The sequence below is a fragment of the Micromesistius poutassou genome, assembly GCF_964030765.1.
Source record: "Micromesistius poutassou genome assembly, chromosome: 2".
Taxonomy (NCBI): Eukaryota; Metazoa; Chordata; class Actinopteri; order Gadiformes; family Gadidae; genus Micromesistius; species Micromesistius poutassou.
Window position 1 is genome coordinate 18134333 of NC_140272.1, and position 22958 is coordinate 18157290.

Here is a 22958-nt window from a genome sequence, read left to right on the forward strand (position 1 = left end):
GTATTCTTCAAAGTAAAAGCTCAGAAGTGACGTAGCAAAATAACAACCTCAGAATTGAAGCGGCAAAATGAATGAATAACTGGAAGAAAAAAAAAAAGAGAATGAAAGTAAAACGAAATAAAGCATGTGAAAAATATTTTTTTCACATGTGTAACTTGCTTAAAAAATAAAATCTCCAAACTGATACAATTCTACATGTAGGCCTAGGCTCTACCTATAAAATACAAATCTGTGTTTTAAAGGATTTCATGAAGCCCTCTGATACTTTCATTGGCATTATGCATACATGACAACAATTTTAGGCTTCTTAGTTATACTAAATACCAGTAGTATAAGAACCTTACTTAAATGAGCTATTTGTAAGACATTTACTAAGTGATAAAATTAACATGATAAGGAAATATGCTCAATTGAAACATTGGCTTCTACGACATAAATTATACACAACCAGTTTGTTCTCTGAAATTTCCATTCCAAGTCTGTGTTTTTGTATCATCACTGCCCATTTCGACACCTCAGACACCGAGTTGCAAGCTTCCTCCTGAACAGGTTTTTAGCTTTTAGCTTCAACTAAGGTCATATCATGTCTCTGTGACTGTAAACATAGCCAGACACGCATCTACCTAACATTTAGACTTATAAAAAAATCGACATGAACTGTTTTAAAATGTGCAACCATAAAAATAAAAAAAAAGGCATATGTAGCCTATATGCATTAGCTCATCGCTTATCAAAAAAATATATAATAAACATTAAAATATAATGTTTCACTCGGCTCTTCTTGCGCTCCTGTGTGTGGAGGAAGAGGCGGACAGATTGCAGTAGGCCTACCCATTTTAAACACTCAGTTACATATTATATTACACGTAATACTTTTAACTTAAAGGTGTAGTGTTTAGGATTTAGTTGCATCTAGCGGCGAGGTTCATATTGCAACCAACTGACCCCCTCACCTCTTCCTTCCCAACCATGAAGGAGAAACTACAGTGGCTTACACGAGCCTGTTCCAGTAGGTATTCAAAACTAAGCTTACAAGTAGCTATTAAAGATAGCTGTTATGATTTAAAAAAAATAATAAAGTGTCCTTTCCAGAGCCGTTTGTCTGTGTTTGGCTAATGTGGAAAAATGGCAGTGCAATATGGCGAGCTCTGTGAAAAGGACCCACTCCCTTTGTAGACATAATGGGCTCATTCCAAGGTAAGAAAAACCCAACGATTCATATTGTCATGGGATTATAAACTAATTTTAACACACTTATCAATACTAAATTCCATTTCTGCCAAGTCTGTTCTGCTGGATGGCTCGTCATTCTACAGACTACACCTTATGCTAAGAACGATTTTAACACATGTCATATCTCGTCACTCCTTGACTCTTGGTGACAGGCAAATGAACTCAGCTGAAACAACTTTGCGATCATGTGAGTACGTACTTGGGTAGGGTTCAGGGAGCTCAGTCATGTGTCCGATGGGGCCTGATATAATAATAGAACAAAATTCCTGATGCCAAGGCAGGCAAACCAGCCCCCCATCCTCTTCACATTGATAGGATCTCCACACCACCAGCTCAATGGGTGTGTACGTTAGTATGAGTATGGGGTAGGGGGGCAAACTACCCTCTTGCTTGTGGGGAGTGTGCATTGTAATATAATAACACTACTAAGCCGCTCCCTTGTGGAGTCTTTCTCCTCGTGATCTTGTACAATGTGTTGAAAGACCCCCATACCTGTCGCAGGACTCCTGCCTGACCACCAGATTTTGTGAAGGCCTCCTGGATGGCACTGGTCTCATATTTCCAGAGGAGCCGGCAGGACTCTCCACTCATACCTCTCAAAAGTACTGGTCAAACGACTCTCTCAAAGTACAAAAAAGTAGCTGTGTGCACATCCCACCTACTGGCCAGGTGCAGGACAAATTAAATATAGAATGAAAGAAATGTAATGTCCGCAGCACTGCTTAAGCGCCCATATTAATTTAATAAAAAAATTCACAGCAACGTTTCGACCCTGTTGGGGTCTTCTTCTTTTGCCTGAAGAAGACCCAATAGGGTCGAAACGTTGCTGTGAAATTTTTATTAAATTAATATAGTAGCTTAAGCAAACGACTCTCTCACACATAATGGTTATAGCAAATGTTCTCCCTGTCACATGACAGGAAGACAGACGAATGGCAGGAATACCGTGACACTTTAACAAACAGTATGCCAGACATTTCCTTTCTACGATCGTATTAGGCAGCGCATCATATCTGTTGATTGATGTGGCTGTCGTGTCACATGGCCATGCCAGTGTACTGCTCCCCAATGGGGGCTATGCTGGAGTGTCTTGTGACCTTGACCTTCCAAACCCTTCCCCGTGACCACGATACCCCTGCACCCCACCCTCAACACCAATCTGCCCTCCGAGACCCCGCCACCTCCCTTCCCCAGTGACACCAATCTCTGTAAATCTCCCATCTCTCTCTCTCTCTATCTCTGTTTGTGTACGTGCGTGCGTGCGTGTGTGTGTGTGTGTGTGTGTGTGTGTGTGTGTGTGTGTGTGTGTGTGTGTGTGCGTGCACATTGCAGTGTGTGTGTGTGTGTGTGGTGGGAGCTGTGAATAACTTCCAGGCAGCACGCCAAAAATTGGCATCTGCCAGTGCAACACTAGCCATTCTGTCAATCTTGTTTTATAATTGTAACATTCTCATGTTCTCCTACTGAGCAGAGTTAAGTTCCTAACCTCACATGTGAGATGGCAAAGAGAGAATGTGAGGGACAGAGTCATAGAGAGCAGGGCAGAGACATAATGGTAACAAGAAAGAGAGAGTGTGCTTTCATGTGAGTGTGTGTGTGTGTGTGTGTGTGTGTGTGTGTGTGTGTGTGTGTGTGTGTGTGTGTGTGTGTGTGTGTGTGTGTGTTTGTATGCATGTGAGTGTGTGTGTATGTGTGTAGTTTGTACCGGTAGTGGTTTTCCTTAGCTTCGTAGTTTGTTTCTACAATACAATAACATTCATGGACAATAATGCAAATTTTCATTTTGCCTCTGCAATTCCAAATCTTCTCATTCCAAATGCAATGCATTTCCGTAATAAAGGACGAATCCATGTTGTACAGTCGTCTTACAAATACATCACAACAAATATTGCAAATCATCCTATCATATCAAATATGATCATATGTGGATAGGGGGGGAGGATATTTTAGTTATCTAGTGGCTAATTATTAAAATTAAATACGGTAATTTACCTGAAGGTTTGGTTTTGACGCATCACATGTTTCAAGCTTGCTAATAATGCTTTCTTTTTCTATAAAATGTATATTTAGACTGGGCCAGCTTTTACCAGCATCCGGTCGGTGGTATCCATCTATCCATACAGAGCTACAGAGCTTAAGAAACTGATATGGTTGGAGTTATCACAGGGATGGCATAGCCAGTGATGTCTGCCAAAACATTTATCACCAGACTCTGTTAGGGCAGATCCAATTACAGAGGTTTCCATGGGCTCAACAATGACCAGCTATAAATACACTGACAGAGTGTTTTCCAAATTCAACCATACATAAATTATATGCACACCCACGTTACAAACAATCGGTTGGTGTGTAATTAAACATACATCGGAGGAGAACTAATTCATGTATTGGCCTATTATAAGGCAACATTAACTCTAATGAAATTAAAGGCTGCATTAAGCCTTTTGAGATCCAGTTTCAAATGTCCCAAGTCCTTTGCAAAACTATTTTTTTTGTCCAAACATATTGGACAAAAAAAAATGTGGATGCATTGTAATAATATGATGATATCAAGAGTGTGTTCTGTTTATTATATTCTAACATTTAGAGTGTGTGATCTATTTGAAAAAGCAGAGGAGTCCCCACAAGTTATTTACAGCCTAGTCCATCAATAAATGACAGGTGCAGCATCCCCACAAGCAGAACTATTAGCTTTCCTCTGCAGCTATAATCTCTCTCTCTCTCTCCCTCACACTTTATCCCCCTCTCTCTCACTCGCTTGCTCTGTCCCTCTCTTTCCTGTTCTCTCTTTCTTTCTTTTTTGTCTCTCACCCTATCTCTCTCCTGCCTTCTGTCTTCCTGTTTGTTTATTTGGCAATAATAAGCCATCCTTATTATTAGTGAAGGAAATCAGAAAACAGTAGTTTCAAATGTCGCACATGTAGTTAACCATGTGTGCAATGCTGCGATGTGATTGAGCTGTAAATGGCACAATGCAGGCTGTCACATATTATATAGTGAGCATATACTGAGAGAAAATCCATTAGCCTGTATATATGTAATATCTCGATAAGAGGGAATTGAAAGTCTTACATAACACAAAATACACAAGCATATACTGAAATAGACTTGGTATGTTTGTGTTGCAAATCATTGTGCCACAAGTGGCGCACATTTAATGGAGAAGATACTCATGTCTACAGGCCGTAACGTAAGACCGTCTTCCCGAAACCAGAGTGCTGCATGTCAGGGCAGCGGTCAGGAATTAGGATCAGCCCTGGTTCCAGAAGGCATATATTCAGTACTGTCAATAAAATGGCATCTTGTGAAATTGTAAATAGTTATAGTTATAGATATAGTTATAGATATAGTTATAGATATAGTTATAGATATAGCCCATTACATGGGCTATATCTTGTCAGAGACACATTTCTTTTGCAGATCAATATAAAATACTGATACTAGTAAAAAAAATAACTCAAACATAAAATGCTAAGAACATGCATGTTAAAATGGCCTTTGAGGTGATATGCGATTTGAGATTGACCATATTGAATGTCATATAATTTAATTTAATATAATTGAATGAAATATAATTCATTGGTGTTGTTAGAAGGATCTCTCAAGTCGTACACTCCCTTCCACAGAGGAGCAACCAGGGTTCACTCAACATGAGGGCGGTGCGGATTTGAAAGCTTATTAGTTTAATAACAATCGTGTTTAATTGAATAACCTTTATCCCCCCCCCACTACCCCTCCACCCTCTTCTGTCGTTCGCCCGTAACCACTTTTTCCACTTGGTGTGCCAACGCCATGGTCCGGGGGAGCATGGTGTGGTGTACAGTGGGATCGGGTGACAGGCCGATGAATGCCACCTGGTACAGTGTGCTGTGGCTGCAAGTCTCACAGGGTATCCCTCCTCCCTCTCCCCCTTTCCCCGCAGGGGTGGGGTGCCCGTAATAACACAGCGTGTGATGAAATATCAGAGGCTTCAGTCAACTATGTTTACAGTCAGAAGGTGAGCTGGCTTCATGCATAGGAGTCGTACATCGTGTTCCAAGGGGAGCCATGATTTGATGCTCATCTTTTGGTGGAGCTTGATACTCATATATTGCACACACACAACATAAAAAAAGCATTTTACCCCGGCTGACTCTTATGAGATGAGGTCAGAAGAGGTGTCAGCCTATATATAAGAGCATTGATTTTATGTTATGAAATGATGTGCTCCAGGGAAAACCTACATTTAATCTTTAGAAATACAAATACAAATGACTCAATAGCTGGTTAATCTTACTTAAAGGAAATGAAAATGTTCGGATGTAACCTTAAAGCAATACGTTTTAATAGATTTTATTATCACCCAGCTATGATGTATTTTGTAATGTTTTATTTAATTACTATACACAGCTTCTTCTTGATGACTATAAATTATTACCCATTCACAGCCTCGAGATAAAAACAGCCCATGTACCGAAAACATTTGAGACTTTTTTTATTTGAATTGTATGGCTGCTCATGTTTTATTACTAATGTGAGAGATAAGTTACTTTCATTTGTATTCCTTTTATAGATGAACAGCCAGCCCAAAATAGAAGCTGTATTTATGACCATTGAGAAGAATGTATAAGACAACACAAAATGATAAAGCTTACTATACAAAAACAAAACACACACAATTATGTCATTGAATGTTTCAGTGTAACGGTCAGTGGATTAGGTAATGGATACGTCTCAATTTTAAAAAATAATGTCATTTTTACTTACGAATTAAGTAAAAAGTATTGTTATTCTTGTAACATAATACAAATCCATTTATAAGGGGAAGTAAGAGAGGATTGTGTATATGACTGTACCGTTTATAATGCCAGAGAAGTCTTGTAAATCATTTAAAAAAGGAAATCATACAATCAGGTTGCTGTTAGTACTACTTACATTTGAAAGATGGGATTGATTCATAGCCATATTAAACCGATGGCCTTGGTCTGTTCTGTTTGGAATGGAGTTGGAGAGTGGCATCAATGCACCTTCTATATGACTTAATTTGAATTTGAGAAAATACACTAATTGCGCTCAGAAAACGCTAATCTTTGCTGCTCACAAACAAAATAGATGATCTCTAAAGAGCTAATTTAATGATAGGTCTAGCTCGGGGCAATGGGAAAACCAAACTGCCTTTACTTAACATTGAACATGGCAGAAGACCAAATACGGCATTATATTTTGAATTATTTAAGGCATTTATGATTGTAATCAAAAATATGATTGTAAACTTTGGTCCGAGACCGTCAGCAGGTTCGATTTCAATACAAAGCAGTTTTGTAAATACAGAAACTTTCAGAATTAACTTTGTCTAAATATGAAGCAAATACACTGAATTGAGAAGTCTGTCTTCGTCTCTACAGCTGGTAGTTTTTTGCATGTCAAATACATTTGATGAAAATCTGAATCAAATGTTAATTCTGTCTTTTGGTAATCAGCCAATTTCATTGTATACACATTTCTATTCCATTTGCATTGAGCAAACACAAACCATGCATTTGCAACGCAATAGATCCGCTGTTCAAATGCACAATAATCCTTTCAGACATTAAAAAAAATGAAATGGGCTGATATATAAACATATAAATTACTTTGTACTTGTACTTGATACTATAATATCATACAATACTTACGTATTGTATGATAATCCAAGTCAATACTGGTCAAGACCCTTTCACCAAGCCGTACCAAGCCAGTGTAATAGAAAGGGTGGACCTAGGGGGAGCAGATACCCAACCAGATACCTCACCAGAGGAGGACCCTGAATAACTTTTTCCCCCAGGGTTGGATCCACACTCAAAAAGTGATGACCCTTTTTCAATATTGAGTTTTTTTTGTCTTTCAGAAGGGTAGGGTATCCATGAAGATTTTCTCCACAATGGGCGGAGGGGGGACCAGGTCCTCTAGTTTCAGGTAGAAGATGCGCTGCAGGCCCTGGGTGCACAGTGTCCTCAATTCAGGAAGTTTGCCTAGTAGTTTTGAAAGGTAGTTGGGCTGGGTTCGGATATTGTACGATCCATTCCCGCTCATGTGTTCCCTCAAACAAGTGATTAGATGGCTTTGAAAGTCCTCAACCCGCTTCGGTTCTTTAAGGCCATGGCGATCTATGTGCAGAGAAAATGAGCACTGTAAGTACTGTTAAATCAGTCCTGATTTCCAATGAACGGCAATGGGGAGCTTTGAGGCGGCGGTGAATTATTGTGTCTCACCTGTGATGATGACAAGTGCTGCGAGACAGGAAAAGGAGGACACATCCAGATTCATACGATGGAGGTTCTGAGAGAAATCCATGATGGAGTCTATCCAGTCCCCAAAACTGCGGACACACTGCATGCGATGGAGGACCATGCCGTTGCAGAAGATCAGCTTGCTCTTCTCGGGACTTGACCTGCACACATGTTTAAAGTCAAAGGGATTTGTTTTTGAAAACAAAGCACATAAAAAAAAGTCCCACATTTTATGAATTAGTGGTGGGTATTGGTGGGAAAGAATGGTTGCAAACCAACCTATAGGCCAATCGAAGGATGAAGAGTTCAACGAATGCAGATTCCAGGAGCAGCTCCTGGTCATCGTTACAAAAGTCTGTGAACCCTGGTATGGTCTCGGCCCACTTTTTGATCACGTCCATGGAACCAGACAGCAGGTCGTAGAACTGCTTGATATCCCCTGAATCCTCCTTCTCCGACAGGCTAACCACTGTCTCCTGGTACTAAGAAGTAAGAATAAATAGGGTAACAATCAAGAGTCACACACTCTCCAATCCTGGCATGCATCTGGTTGATGGTTCAAGGAGAAAAGCATGTTAATCTGACCCATCTCAATACAAACCTTTGAGTGGTCAAGCTTCCCCGAGGTTGGGTTTGAGTCCAAATGGGCCCGGACAAGTGAAGCTATGATATTAATAGGAGGGCTGGTGGGAGAAGCTTCTGAAACCGTCTTGGGTTTAGACGGAAGACGACCCCGGCGTCCTTTCAGGCTGTCTGTACGGACAACTGGGTGATGGAAAGGAAACAAGGAAACTTAACTGGCACGCCTATGTGGATATCCTATAGCTACTACTGCATCTTCTATGTTAAAAAGCAGCTGTGGTATCAGTTTCTATGTTCTAAAAGTGGCACTTACTCTCCAATTACAAACGTGACTTCTTTGCTTTGGTTTACTTTTATTTCACCAAGCTGGTTATTACGGATCCCAGACTCACATTATCATATATTTGTCACTGAAAGCCTTCACAGTTTTAAACGTCACATTACCTTCCTTGACCATTCCGACGCTGAGACACTTCTGAAAACGGCAGAACTGACATCGGTTTCTGCGCCTCTTATCCACGGGACAGTCTTTGTTGGCAAGGCACACATATTTAGCGTTTTTCTGCACAGTGCGCTGTCAGACGATAAAACAAATGAACCGTTAGATCATTGATAATGATATCATAGTAGCTTGGTTCTCTATTAATGAAACCAGTGATAAGATCAAATACCAGCCGGGTACCTTGAAAAAGCCTTTACAGCCCTCACACGTGCGCACTCCATAGTGCTGGCACGACGCGTTGTCCCCGCACACGGCGCAGCGACCGTCCGCGGCGGCCGGGCTGCATGCCTGCGCGGATGTCATGTTCCCCTCCATTGACCGAGGGCTTTCCAGACCCCCTCGGTCTGGGGAAATGGGGGGGCAGCAGAGAGGGGATGGATACTGCTGACAAGCTAGGGAGAATGGGTCTTCTGTGACCTGGTCCTGCCCCTGGCCCAAGGGGGATATCTCCTCCGTCGGGTGGTTGAAGGTGAAAAAGGAGAGTTGATGAGCTAGAACCGCCTTTTCCACCGCTGCGGACGAAGGGGCCGAGGAGTAGGGGCTGAAGGAGTCCCAGATGTTGGAGGCCGGTGGCTGGTAGCTGGGCGTTGACGGCGAGGTGGTGGCAGCGTAGACCGGGCTGTTGTAGTAGTCCGAGCCGCACGAGGACAGCGTCTCGTCCAGGTAGCCGAACGCAAAGGAGCCCGGGTAGCAGCCGTACACCTGGAAATCATCCAGCTTGAGGTTCTGGTGAGGGCTGGAGCCGCCAGCTACGGGCGAAGGGCTGAAGGAGACGCTTGGGCCGGGGGCTGTGGAGGTGACCTTGCAGGAGTAGGCATCAAACTCCCCCACGTAGCCACCGGCAACCAAGGTGTTGATGCTGGGCAACGAAGAAGCAGACAGCTGCTCCTTCTGGTCACCGATGTCCATTGCCAGTTTGGCATTGAGATCAGTGTTTAAGAACTCAGAGCTGAGACTATCATTGGGCAGGATCCCAATCTGGGTTTGCACACAGGGCATGCTATAGAAAACAGAAATTATTTAAAACAACATCATAAGTAGGCTATGTTTTAAGATATATTTATTCAATGAATTTTGCAAGTATACATTTTGATCAAAGCATAGTTTTAGTATTCAACACAACAATTTATTTTTAAAATATAGACAAATAAAATAATGTGCAGTTTAAAGTAAGGCTTTTTGTGGAATAGGAATATTGCACTACTGGTTTTAATGCTATGGGAAGCTTGACCATAGCAGCCCACCCCTTGACCAGCACGAGAGAGCTAGTAAGAGTGCAGGGAGTCCAGCATGTAGCATTGCCAGGTGGAGTGGTGGGGTAACAAACTGTGTAAAAATGGCATTGCCTGTTAATGTGTTATGAATTAACACTCACACCCTTTGAGTTATATATTTAGAATCAACATTTGTAATGACCTTGTCTAATAATCTGTAGCTAGTTTTTAATCTTCTAAAAGTAGGCTATTCTACCAAGGTAGGCTTTATGCAAAACTAATATGTATCCATGTATACAACAATGTGAGGTAGACCTCCGAACAAGGCATTGTAATGACATACCAGAAACAAACTGGTTGGTTTAGAATAACAATCACTTACTTGCATGCAGAACTAGACCATACTTGCCAACACAACACAGATTAAAACACCAATACATTCTGGTAGAATGGAATACACACTCCAGATAAAATGTTAACAGCAATTTTTTTATGATCTGCTGTAAAAGGTTTCAGCAGTCCTCAGTCCGCTTCTTGTTTGGAATAACGCCACAACTATATTAGGGGGTTTCCCCTCATTAAAAGAGAAAGCCATATTCAATATTGCATATCCCAAGTCACTTTAAAGTCAACTATTCTGCATGCACATACATATATTTTCACTGACCTGATAATTACACAAATATCCGGACTTTGAACGGCTTTTTGTACTTATTCCACACGAGTGATGCATGAATGTCACCTCTGTCAACTGCTCTGAGCACACACCTACCGCCATACAGCGTTTTTTATTTGGGTGGCATCGACGAAAGGCGTGTCTCACTCCATATATGGTAAAGAGGGCGGTGAAACCTTCCGGATCATGAACCAATAGCATCGTTTCCTACAGAGATTGACGCACGCTTGGGATTCCATTGACGCAAGAGGCGGCAGACTGAATGGTCCACATTTAGAAAGACAACGTTAGACACGTGGGACTATTATTGCCTGTTGTTGGCTATAAATAAACTCAATTTGGAGACTTCCCGACACAGAACATTTCCCTTTTACTGTAATTATGTAATGCACATACTCGCAAAATTGTAGTCTAGTGTCACAACAGTAAACACAGTTTTCATGGAATGGCTGAATGGATTCATAAAGTATAGAGCCATCACCTTAACTTGCGAGGGATGGGTTATTTCAGTTGAAACTCAGCAATACTGTTTAAACAAAAGCTATGAAATAACACGTATTTATATGTATTTATAGGTTTTTATTTATATGTATAATTACAATTCAGAACACTGTTAAAGGACTGTATTTGTCTAACATCACTTTTAAAATGGAAAGGGACAACAAAGCAAAACAGGAACACCTGTTCTGCACGTAGAGGCTACATTTGCACACGAGCAATGTACTATCAGTGCCACGCCGTCACCGGGAATTAAACACAATGTTATCTTTAAGTCGCAGCTGCAGACTTCCATATGTCAGCGAAAATTATAAACATAAAATAACCGTATAACAATTATGTAATTCATTTCTCACAGCAACAGAACATGACTCCACACTGCACACCACTCACCCCCGCCAGAAACGCCCCTCCCCACGGGACTTGCCTTCTGATTTCTTTTTTAAGATTGAGGGAAAGTTAGACGGTCTCGTAAGTGTCAGGTAGGCCTCAAGTCCATCGTCTGGGCGAGAGGAGCGCCGCCGCTAATGCGCCCACGGTGCCAGCTATGTCCTCGAGACGTGCTCAACGTCCAGCCCGCAGTAAAGTATACCGTTGTTGATTTTTTCTGAGCTTTCCGCGTGAGCCATGCTTAGCCTTCGCCGCCAAGGAAAGAATGATCGCTAACTAAGCTTTGTTTACATTACCCTGGTCACTTTATAACTAGCTGTGGACAGCCCCAGCTGCTGCCCCCGGACTTGTTTCGTTCAATTTCCCATTTTGTATTTTCACAAGCAGACACACATGTTAGTAAGTGTGTCTATGGACAAATCTTTTACAGGACGCAACCCACATACTGACATAAAGTGTGAGAGAAATTATCCCAAAACCTTGATTAAATACACTTCCAAACCCAAAAATAATGCAGAGAAAGAAAGTGACCAAACAAAAACAGTAAGGTCACAGAAGATATCTATCGTTTTGATTAATTGTGTATTTTCTACTGAAGAAAATGTATGATAAATAGATCAATGATTTTAGGCCTATGAATCAAGGATAAACAGTGGCAACAACACAGCTATTTACCCAGTCCCTGAAGACCTCAAAATGTTCAGTTGGTTATTCAGAGCACAACACATAACAACATTCGGTCACATTTAACAAAGTTCATCTTACATGGTTCTCTTACAACAGTTAAAACAGCAACAGAAAACACTTGTACCTCTTCTACCACTAAAACAGATGCGAGTGATAAAATAAAGAATAAAATAGGATGGCTGTGCCTAACAAACACAAATAAAAGAAACAAAGAAATGTAATAAACGTAATTAGATTCAGCACAGGAAAGCCACAAAAACAACTATGATAATATAAATGATGAATAGCAATATGGCTGTAAAGTAATAAGCTTGTATATTACTGCTGTATATAAAACAGGAAATACTAAAGTTGCCAGTTGATTTAAGGTTGTCTGTAGCTTGAAACGTGAGTTAAAGGAGTAACAAAATTACTGTCCTAATCATAAAAAGAAGATTATATGTAATCAGGTAAAAGTCAAACTACTGGCTTCTCCGACAATGCTACAGTCAGTATGTTCTCCTTTTAAATGTCCATTCCAGTTTCAGAGCGTTTGATTGATTTGACCCGTGTGGTTCACTTTTCTCCCAGTTGACTCGTTATGAAACAAATTTGCACACAAACAAAGCGTGGTGCAGCATTGGAAGCAAGCACTCAAACTCGATCCACTGAGATTGTACTAGATTCTACCCAACCTAAAAAGACTCGTCCTCTTTGGAAAAAGACCACCAGAGCCGTGCTTAAACATGGGTAAATACTTGCATTTGAGCTGCATTTGAAAGATGGAGACAGCTTAGAGCAATAGGGATTTCAAGCTGGATGCAGAGTTGGACTGCAGTACTCATTTTAAATGCTTGGTGTTCATGTTACATAATGTACCTTAATGTACCTACCTAACCTTAACTTTAACTCTGATCTCAGTGCTTGCTTTAAACACATGTAAATCGACAGGGAAAACACAATAATAATGTCAATAATAGCATTCATTATTAAGAATAGACCTTAAATGCAAAAAGAAACACATTTACACTAAGTAGTTGCGAATAAATTGAGAGTTGTGGTGTAAGCGAAGGTGAAATGTAAATGTGCGTAATATTAATCCTATACATCCTATACATACATATTTGTCTACGGTTATGGGAATCTCTACTTCAGGTGGAAGAAGCCGGATCGTTTTGATGGTGGAGCCATGAGCATGTTAGCTTGGTTCTTGTGAGTAATGTGGATCTATGATGAATTAAAAAAAAAAAAAGAGGTTAGCTCCAACATAATATTGTATTAATATATTATTACTATTGACAACAAAACAGATACATGTAAATTGGCCTACGCTACTAGATGATTCTATTAACATCTTTATGATAAAGTTAATAGCAACTGGTTCTGTTAAATGTACGCTATCCTGTAAAAGGGGCCCAACTTCAGGCAGTACATTAAGCTAAACCCAATGGAAAAGATGGTAGTAAACGTTGTGTTTGGATAGCACGAAACGCTGTTAGTACTGAGTAAATAAACTGTCCATTTCCACCTTTCCATCGTCTAAAACATTAGATGTTCAGTTCTCTAAATGCTGAATGAGTTATATATTAATAAAGATAATAATAATAATAAAAATACATACAGTACAGAGAGATTGCATCCAAGGCTCCCCGTCAATCTGCATGGGAAGGGGTTTGAGTGTCCTGGCGACGAGAAGAAAAAGGGAAATGATTAGAAATGCTTCCGTTCATACAACACCACCATATCGTGTACACACACAGCTCAAGTCCTGAGAGAGTCCTCAGATACTAAACCTGATGGTGATCTGGGGGGTCTGAGCGAGTCTCAGCCCGGCGCTCTTCAGCCCTGTGTAGATCTGACCCATCTCCATGGCTCCCTCGAGACCCAGCACCTCCAAGCGCTTGTCACTCATGTCTTCAGGAGAACAAAACACGAAACAGATGAGAGAAGAGAAGAAGAAGAAGAAGAAGAAGCCTCACTCCAGCTGTGGACCCATGAGCACACGCTCACGGGAAAGGCTGGTTTATTCCCGGTTATTTGGATCAGAGGGAGCCGCGGGAAGACGTATGCCACGTAAGGGGAAGAGGCGCCCACCCTGAGAGCGTGTCTTGAGCACCTCCCGGTCAGTGATGACCTCCGCGGACTTGTCCCACGCCGCGCTGGACTTGTCCGCTTTCTTCGACTCGCCCCAGAGGTTGGAGCCGCCGTGCATGCTGGGTATGTTGACCACCGCTATGCCCTCCAGAGACATGGAGCTGATGTCCAGCGGCACGCCACAGCACTGGTAGAGGAAGGGAGGGAGAGAGAGAGAGAGAGAGAGAGAGAGAGAGAGAGAGAGATGTTAAGAAGACAATCAGCAAAGTGATTATGGAGAAAAAAATAGACCATTGAGGGTCGCTTGAGATCATTTACCTCAATGGTTAGACAATCTTTCAGGTTCTTGCAAGATGCAGATATTGTCTCGGACGTGGCAAACTCAAAATACCAAAGTTTGTTCTTCACCCTTGAGGGACAAACAAAGAAAACACATTCAACTCCCAACTTATTAGGTTGTTTCAGAGGGAGTCGCATTCACCAGCAATGAATTCACGATGAGTGTCCTCTCACCTGCTGCTGAACTTATGCGGATGCTTCTCTCTCATAGAGTGGAAGCGGTGAGCGATGGAGGCATCCTTGCAGTGGCACACAAGAAGTACAAACACAGATGTGAAATGTGTGCAGGTCCTCGTCGTACATTTGAACTCATAACTCGCTACTCACTGTTGTTTTTAACTCACCACCCCGATGGAGAAGTAGTTGTTTATAATCGGGTACGGCACTGGGTCTCCCTCTTCCGTGGGGTCGTCCGGGATGACCTGAACGGTCCAGCGGTCCATCGGCGCCAACACGCTGCGTGCAATGTCCTTCAGGACGTCGCGCAGATCCGAGCCATCGTACCCTGGAGCAAGATTTCACCCCCAAAAAATGAAATTATATCAAGGGAAACTATGATCGTAAGCAACGGGGCGGTAACCATTGTGTTGGTCAGCGGTGGGTTTGTTGGCCTGTCTACCAAATATACAAAGGGTTCATAAAGTATCTTAAACCACACCAGCTAAGCTCCAATAAAGCCACTTCCTTTGCAGAGTGCAATTCTGACCGACTGGTCGACTGTATATTGCGTGATAGAAATAACTGACAAAAAAAATACAAAACAATGGATGTTTCAAACAGAATTGGACACGAAAGGCCCCGTTGTTTTTGAAAGAGCCACCACACTATGTTAATGTAGACGGTACGGATGGGGCTGAGGCTCGCTCTGTACCTCCTCCCCAGCGGAGGCAGCGGGCCAGGTCGTTCCCGGTGCCCAGGGGGAGGATAGCGACGGGCGGGTGAACAGGGAGCTCCGCTTTGTCTGAAATCACAAACGTTAAATAACATTATTCGCCGGTTCGCTTTGTAATCGTGCTCTTCTATCAGTGCTATCTTTTATAGACGCTCGCAAAAAAAATCAAGTATATTGGATTATTGGATGATTTAAATGAGCCCTTTGGTTGGAATGATATGGGAGAGATAGGCTACTATGAGAAAATAAAGCAGAGTAAGAGTTTGGCTTTATTATCTTAAATACATAGAGAGATTGGAGGGACACACACACACACACACACACACTACCTATAGCGTCCAGAATCCACCCAACCGTGCCATCCCCACCGCACACTAAGATTCTGTAGTCGTGCAGACTGCGAAAGAAATTTAGTCTACAAAAAAAAGCAGGGAAAGAATTTAAAATATAACTCCCAACAATATGATTTATTCAGTACAATATTTCAAATATTCAAGAATCACGATACCCAGGGGCAGGACCTCCGTTACACAGGTTGTAGATTTGACGAGGGTTCAGAACGGACTGAAATTTCCTCAGCACTCTGCAAAACAGAAACAATGCAGTCTACCAGGAAGCCCTAACATGGTATGGACCACATTTGAAATAGAAGCTCCAGAAATGGGAAGACTATTCTGCGGGTGGACCTCTTACCTCTCCCCCTGCTTCCCACCACTCTTGGGGTTTACGAACACAAGCAGAGGGTGGATGTCCGGGACCGGAAAAATCTTAACAAAAACAGAAAGACCCACACTGTGTTTAGATGACGTTGAACAATATAACGACCTAAGATTTTCTCGTGCATTATATATTATTTATCACTGAACTCCAACTGATTAGGTGAGACGGCATCACCGGATACTACTGTTCCCTGTAGAAGCATCTTTTACATTTAATTACTGTAAACTCGCCATTCAATTGGCACTACCTCAACATCTCTGAGGGATCATGTGAAGTTCACCCTGTGAGCCTCCTCGGACATCTCTAAGTCATAAATAAATGTATTATGCACTCACGAAAAAAAAAGAAAAGTTAAAAAACGAAGAAGTAAAATAAGTTTAAAAGCAAGCTCTGTGTCCCCCACAAACCTGCAGGATGTGTCCGTCAGGGGTGACATTGAACATACTGGTGTCTTCCAAGGAATTGGCAGCATTGTCGTCCTGGATGAAGGGTATAAACAGAAAGAAAATAGCAAAGAGCATCATATCACTCATTTGTAAAATAACATGTTGTCTATGGACTGAGAGCGCCATTGCTAATCACTGAATTTCCAACACAGATGAACTGAACAAGCCCTGATGCTACTGTTGTAAAATGTGATTCGTTTAGGCGTCTACTTAAAGTCAAAATGAAGGAAGGTATTCATGGTATCATATCGATTCATCTTACCCCTGAGAAAGCATATATGGCCCATGGGGGCAGGATGTGGTCTTTCAGCAATCCGCATTCACACGTCAAGCAAGATTTCAAACAGTCGTCATGGCGCTTCAGGAGAAACAGAATGAATAGAGAAACATGTTACACGTGCTGCGTCTGGATATGGACAAATGAACAAGAACTGTTGAGGACATTGGACTTTATAGACACACGTTAGATCAGCCTCCGTAATTAAACAGCACAGCGCACAAAACACAAATCACTACGGCCTCACCATCTCCTGGCACCACACGCAACGGCTCCCTACAAAGTGCTTGATCTTCTTGTGGCACACCTTACACTTTCTGGAGCTACAATCTGCACTGATCCAGTCGTGAGCTGGCACCTGGGACCCATTGGGAGAAGCAGAAACAAAGGGTCGGAACCTGGCTTCGGTTCTACAATTGAAGTCTTTGCTTAAGACTTAGCTGACAAGATAATTGGGATTACATTGGGATTTCCTCATAAAAGTTGGTTGTTTATAAAAAAAATAAAAGAAACTGTTGAGAATAAAGTCAGCTACTGATAACTTACAACTAAAAATACTGTGAGTTGCATGATATCTAAATTACAATGTCTAAAAGCAAACCCAGCGGTTTGCTTTACCTACAGCATAGCTGTGTGTTGGGAGTAACTAATCTACTTTGCAAGGATCCCAAAACCATTAAGACAAAAGCCAGAACGGCAATAAAGATTATTCCATAAAAGCACCCATTCATTAATTGCATTTAAAATTTTTGTTATTCTGCAGTACATTTCCTCCTGAGTTAGATGTAAAAAGCCTACCCTAAGTGGACACTAAGGTTTTAATCTGCATGTTAAATAAACACTAACGCAGGGCACACATTTTGACTAATGCATTCCCCATTAACATTTAAGTAATGTTATGCTGTGGGTGTTGGTTGTTATCTGAGAACATTCAACCAAATAAAGTCTTCATGTTTTACAAATGCACCAATATACTATAATGGTGACACTGTAAGCTATAAATGCTTTGGTAAAGGTAAAAGGGGGGGTACTGATAATAAAGAATGAAAAGGTATTAGCTTCTTACACCAAGCTCCTTCTTAGACCTGACGAAGGTTGGAGGGCATTGCTCAGATGTCGTATTGGCACACTGACTGTGGACTGTGTACTTGCAGTCTGTGGGGCAAAAATAAATCCTACAATCAAACAGTATTAGCTTATCACCATATTAATGGTTAACTAGTGTCTTCGTGCATACAAAAAAAACTCTAGGTGTGGTCATAAATGGATTAATGCTTCTATTGTTATGGCAAAAGATGTATAACATCATACTCCATGCTCAATTCAGCAGGAAAGTCAGTCACGACTGTGAGATACACGGTTGCCCCCTAGTGGCTGTTAGAAGATCTTACAGGTGCAGCAGAGTCCTTGCTTCGCCAGGCCAAGCAGCATGCCCTGACAGACGTTACAGTAGGTCGGCTTGTTAAAATGCTTCATCCTCCAGCTATGCTGTCCATCCTTCTCTGTCATCTGCAGTAAAGCACAAAATGGACGAAACTATTTGAAACGTGCCAAAGAAAACTGGAGGAAGGAGTACATGACATTCTCTTCACATTCTCAGAAATAACATTGTTATAGAATACCAATAAATTATATATGAGTAAACGACGAACAGGTAATTTAAAATACATCAATATCAATCATGTTTTATGACAGTAAATAATCAGGTTTTTTTATGGAATACCAATACCTAACGTATACGTAACGTCACAGATTGTTTTTTACAGAGAACCATCTGGGAAGTCATCCCTGGAAACTGTCTGGATTGGGTCAATTAAAAAAAATACTTGGCAGGTGATTGGATAAACCATCTGTCTATAATTTTCTATCAAGTATCGCATGGATCACGTAGGTCCTCATATGACGCTGATTGGCCTGGACCCCTGGTGGTTTGCACACCAGCGTTTACGTTAAACAACGTTGCATACTGATGATGATGATGATGATGATGATGGGCCACTACCTTGAGGCCCAACAGCACCAGTAAAGGCACGTTGTTCATGCCTCCTCTAATCCACTCCTCCAGGTTGACACTTCCACTGCCGTCCACATCGATCGCCCCCATCAGATCCTTGAGCACCTGAACAAAAATACAATGAAATAAAAATGTCCAACCAGCATTATGAGATTCAGAAGAATTATTCATTTGTGGTTGAGAGCTCCATGAAAAATATTTTACATTCCTATAGTCAAAGCAACACGCAAAAAACACGCTGTCAAAGCTTTTTAAGAAGTCTACCATATTTGTTATTATAGCTTTATGCCTGTTAAAATGCCACAAGCTCTCTCCACATTAGGTTGAATATCATGTCCAGGTCCAACTCATAGAAAGCCTATGGTGAGACTAAAACAATAGTGATGACTTGTTAAGTTCATACTGGTCTGAGTTCAGTCACATCCCAGCCCAGATATTCTGCAGCGCGCATCATTTGGGCGATTATACGATCCACTTCCTAAAAAGTAAAATCCACAATAAAGAGATTATAAATAAGCACCTTGTACTTGCATATGTGAAACATTTCAGATGGTGACTCAGAAACAAAAAAGAGAACATATACAGCCAATTTGTATGTAGTACTAAATGCAACATAAATGTTATCCATGGAGAACATAATAAAATATATTGACTGTAAATTACTCACAGAGCTATCCAGAAGTCCGTTGCCATCTTGGTCATAAAGTTTGAATGTACCTGTGAGCAAAACAAAATGGCGTCAGTGATGCACCCATCGTTCTCTGCACTTACACAATTGGGTCAAATAATGTTGCTGGGGAATGATGGTGTTAAGAGTGCTTATGTTGTCTTTGTTGATCAATATTAACTCCTTTCATTTATTTTCCTTTGTTGAGCCACATTTTGTCAACAATCGTTTTTTTAATTATAAGTCTATGTAAAGTGATGGTATGACATGTCATTAAGGAGAAGATAAAGAAAGGACTAGTCTCACATTCTAACTTCTCTCTCGGCTGCCCGTCCTCCAGGATGGAGAAGTAGCAGGAAATGTCACGGAGGTACACCCCATCTGAAATATATAACCAATATAACCGATATCATAGAAAATCCGACTGACAAATTGAAAATGTGATTGACCAATAGAAAATCGTATATTCATTGTTAGTGAAAAGGGAAGGTGGGCATTATCTGCATACAGAGAATGTCCATCAGATTTTGATGAACGGCGAGCTGTTGTTATTATTTTTCATTCATTTTGGTTTATTTAACCTCGGAAAACACATTGAGGGGAAAAAACCCTCCTTTACAATGGTGCCAAGGGTAACAACCTCAATGTAACAACCTTAATGTAATTAAGTTCAATGGGACCTCTGAGCCTAACCTCACAGGTTTGATCCTACTACTGCAGCAAATCCTTTTGTAAGTGTGTATGCCATTGTCTTTGTCCTCTTGAGTCAATGGTCAATTCATACGCACATTTCCCATTTGCGGATTAACAGAGACAAAACGTGACGTGGGGTTACATAACAAACTGTTACGTTGATGAAATCCCGGTTAACCACAAATAATTACAAAGTGCATTATGAATATTTAGAATAGGTGAATTAACAAAGAAGATGGGACATTAACTTTAATTATTTGGGATGAGTTCTGTCATGGTTTAGCCATAATCCGTTATATTTAGGTACTGGGATTCATGCATACGTGCATTGTTTCAACTCAAACCGTGTGTGAGTTATGAAGTATGATCCAGACACGGAGCACTCAAGAATTAAGCCTGTTAATCCAGTGGCTGCTCATGAGCATCCCTCTACTTGTGTGCTTATTACATGAGTGCACAGGGGGGCGGGGGGGGTGTGGGTGTGGGGGTGGGGGGGTTGGGGTGCTGGCGACACCTGTTGAATGGTTCCTGTTATCGGAGGGGAGAGCGATCAGCTCAAGGTTCTACCTTCTCTCTTCTGGGTTCCCGCCTCGTCGTGTTCGAAATGTTGAAAATATTTAAACAGACGATCGCAGAGGTCTTGGGGTATGTCGTCGTCCTCCAGGTAGGTCTTGAGAAACAGAGTGAAGCCCTCTGCGTCCAAGTACTGAGAGGGAGAGGCACATGACACACAGACCGGCCTGAGAACGTGTAAGGAGTCAGAACACTTGGGTTGACTTATATATATAAGGGGTATATGTAGTACATTGTTCCGCATCAAAAGCACATCAAAACAAAAAAGCCAAATACTTTCTTGCAGAGAACATCTTCCCACAACATACCTCTCCGAACTTGGGCTGGCCTTGCCGATCACCTGAGTGAACCTCCTTCACCACGTCTCGCACCCGTAAAGTACTATCTGTGAACAGAATGTCGTTTTTCCAGGTCGTCAACACTCAGCAGTCATTTTTGACCTAGAGTTGCCTTCTGAGATGTGCCAACTGGAATAATTAAGATAATGATATGATATGATACATACATAAATAATGGTATTGACTAATGGTATATGATTTTTTTTATCTGATAACTCTACGTCTACTGCATTGTCAGTACTTACTTACAGCTAGTTGTCATTAAGAAGACACTTTTATTCAATGTTACTCGCAGTGAATACAGATATGTGGTACATGTGATGAATGAGCAGGGATGACACTTATTTCTCAAGGCTGTAGACACATGGGGATCAGAACACAACCTCAGTGTTCTGGTTCAGTATGGGTGGATGCTTACATTCCATATATTCCTGCAACTGGATAAAGTCCACAGGCGAAACGCTCCCTGCATCTTCACTCTGTGCCATGGTAGCCAGCTGACTACGTGGGGGGGGGAAATGTCAAATAAAATAACATAGCTTTTCAAGAAGATCACACTTGAAACAGCAACATGTCGGTGACAAGTTATTTGTGAAGTTGAATGAAATAGAGAGGTAGGACTAAGTAGGTTACTCAAAGGAGTAAGCTATCCAAGTTGGCAAACGATGCAGCATTATAAACAGGTTTGTTTTCATTAATTGAGTAGTACACACAAGGAGTAAAAAAAAAAAAAAATCGAATTCAGATTCAAATACAGCCCTATGAAATGCTACAAATTCTGTTTGTAGATTTGTCACGCTATAAATATAAGTTTACAACATAGTTACAATTAATTACAAGTAAGTTCGACCTTCTCTTCTTGCAAGTTGGCAAACTTCAATTTTAAAGCACATCCTAGTCAAGTAACAACAATCTAAATTTAAATCTAAATCCAAGCTTTTAAAAGCGCATCCATCCGCCGGGATTATAGTCTCTGAACCATGAGTGCCAAGCATGATTATTAAATGCACTGTTTTAAATGCACTCTGTTTCCTCACTGTTAAGACGTTAACAGTGAAGCGTTCTGACATTCAATAGCTGACCCCTCCATGGAAGTCGTGAACTTACCTTGTGCAGAGTAATGCTCAACCCCGTCAGTAGTCAATAAAGGGAAATTCACTCTTGAATGTCAAATTGTAGATATCGAAAAGGTAACTTGCAGGCGACTCTTGAGGAGCTTGTACTTGTGTTGTGGATAAATGCCTGACAGTGTGTTGGTGGATATACGGGATTAACGATGGGCGGAGCAGGAGCTTTTCTGACATAATTACAGTTAGTGCGGCCAACGTGCAGAAACAACAACATCCATGTGAGGTAAGGACAGGGGCAGAATCACACATGCAAGTCTCACACACGCACAAGCAATACACAACAAGCAATAAGCGCTGCTGCAGTGACTTCCGAGGGCTTAAGTGTTATTGTTTTTGACCCACTGCAATTGAATGGTCAGAAAGCCTATACAGGCAACCCGTTGATTTACCCAAGATGAAAGAACACTTACTTACTTACTTACTTACTTACTTACTTACTTACTTACTTACTTACTTACTTACTTACTTACTTACTTAATTGACACCAAAACAACTTAATTTCCTCGCGTGGGATTTGAATGGGCCAGTAAGTCATTAGGTAGGCCTAATTGTCTTTATATAGACTTTATTATACATTTATTTAGATGCTTTGTACACATAGCCGTATCGGTTACAGACGTTTGAAGCAAGACATCTGCAGTTAAATACAACTAACCATTCATCTTTAATATAAAACCTTAGCATCTGCGAAGTGATCACATCTCTTTATTTAGACATGCCTACGCTAAAATATAACTACACTATTTTGTCTTTAATCTCACGCGAA

The 22958-nt window shown here is 41.2% G+C and overlaps 2 protein-coding genes across 2 annotated transcripts; both read right to left on the reverse strand.

Annotated features, from left to right (window-relative positions):
• Window positions 1-5639: 5639 nt before the first annotated feature.
• On the reverse strand, window positions 5640-10544 carry LOC311338444 (putative nuclear hormone receptor HR38). The gene is made up of 7 exons (XM_084463717.1): window positions 10447-10544; window positions 8746-9565; window positions 8508-8637; window positions 8083-8246; window positions 7761-7963; window positions 7464-7642; window positions 5640-7358 (listed from the first exon to the last, which is right to left on the reverse strand). Exons 2-7 carry the CDS (start codon window positions 9562-9564, stop codon window positions 7096-7098), a joined length of 1758 nt encoding a protein of 585 aa, XP_084319843.1. The 5' UTR covers window position 9565; window positions 10447-10544; the 3' UTR covers window positions 5640-7095.
• Window positions 10545-12966: 2422 nt separating this feature from the next.
• Window positions 12967-21550, reverse strand: dgkab (diacylglycerol kinase, alpha b; the record flags this gene model as incomplete). The annotated part of the gene is made up of 23 exons (XM_084463784.1): window positions 12967-13236; window positions 13631-13691; window positions 13803-13923; window positions 14104-14290; window positions 14422-14512; window positions 14617-14681; window positions 14787-14947; window positions 15314-15403; window positions 15664-15749; window positions 15843-15917; window positions 16028-16101; window positions 16462-16533; window positions 16763-16858; window positions 17025-17135; window positions 17844-17932; window positions 18169-18286; window positions 18780-18896; window positions 19195-19269; window positions 19459-19508; window positions 19765-19839; window positions 20719-20857; window positions 21033-21109; window positions 21481-21550. 23 exons carry the CDS (start codon window positions 21548-21550, stop codon window positions 13156-13158), a joined length of 2181 nt encoding a protein of 726 aa, XP_084319910.1. The 3' UTR covers window positions 12967-13155.
• Window positions 21551-22958: the final 1408 nt, after the last annotated feature.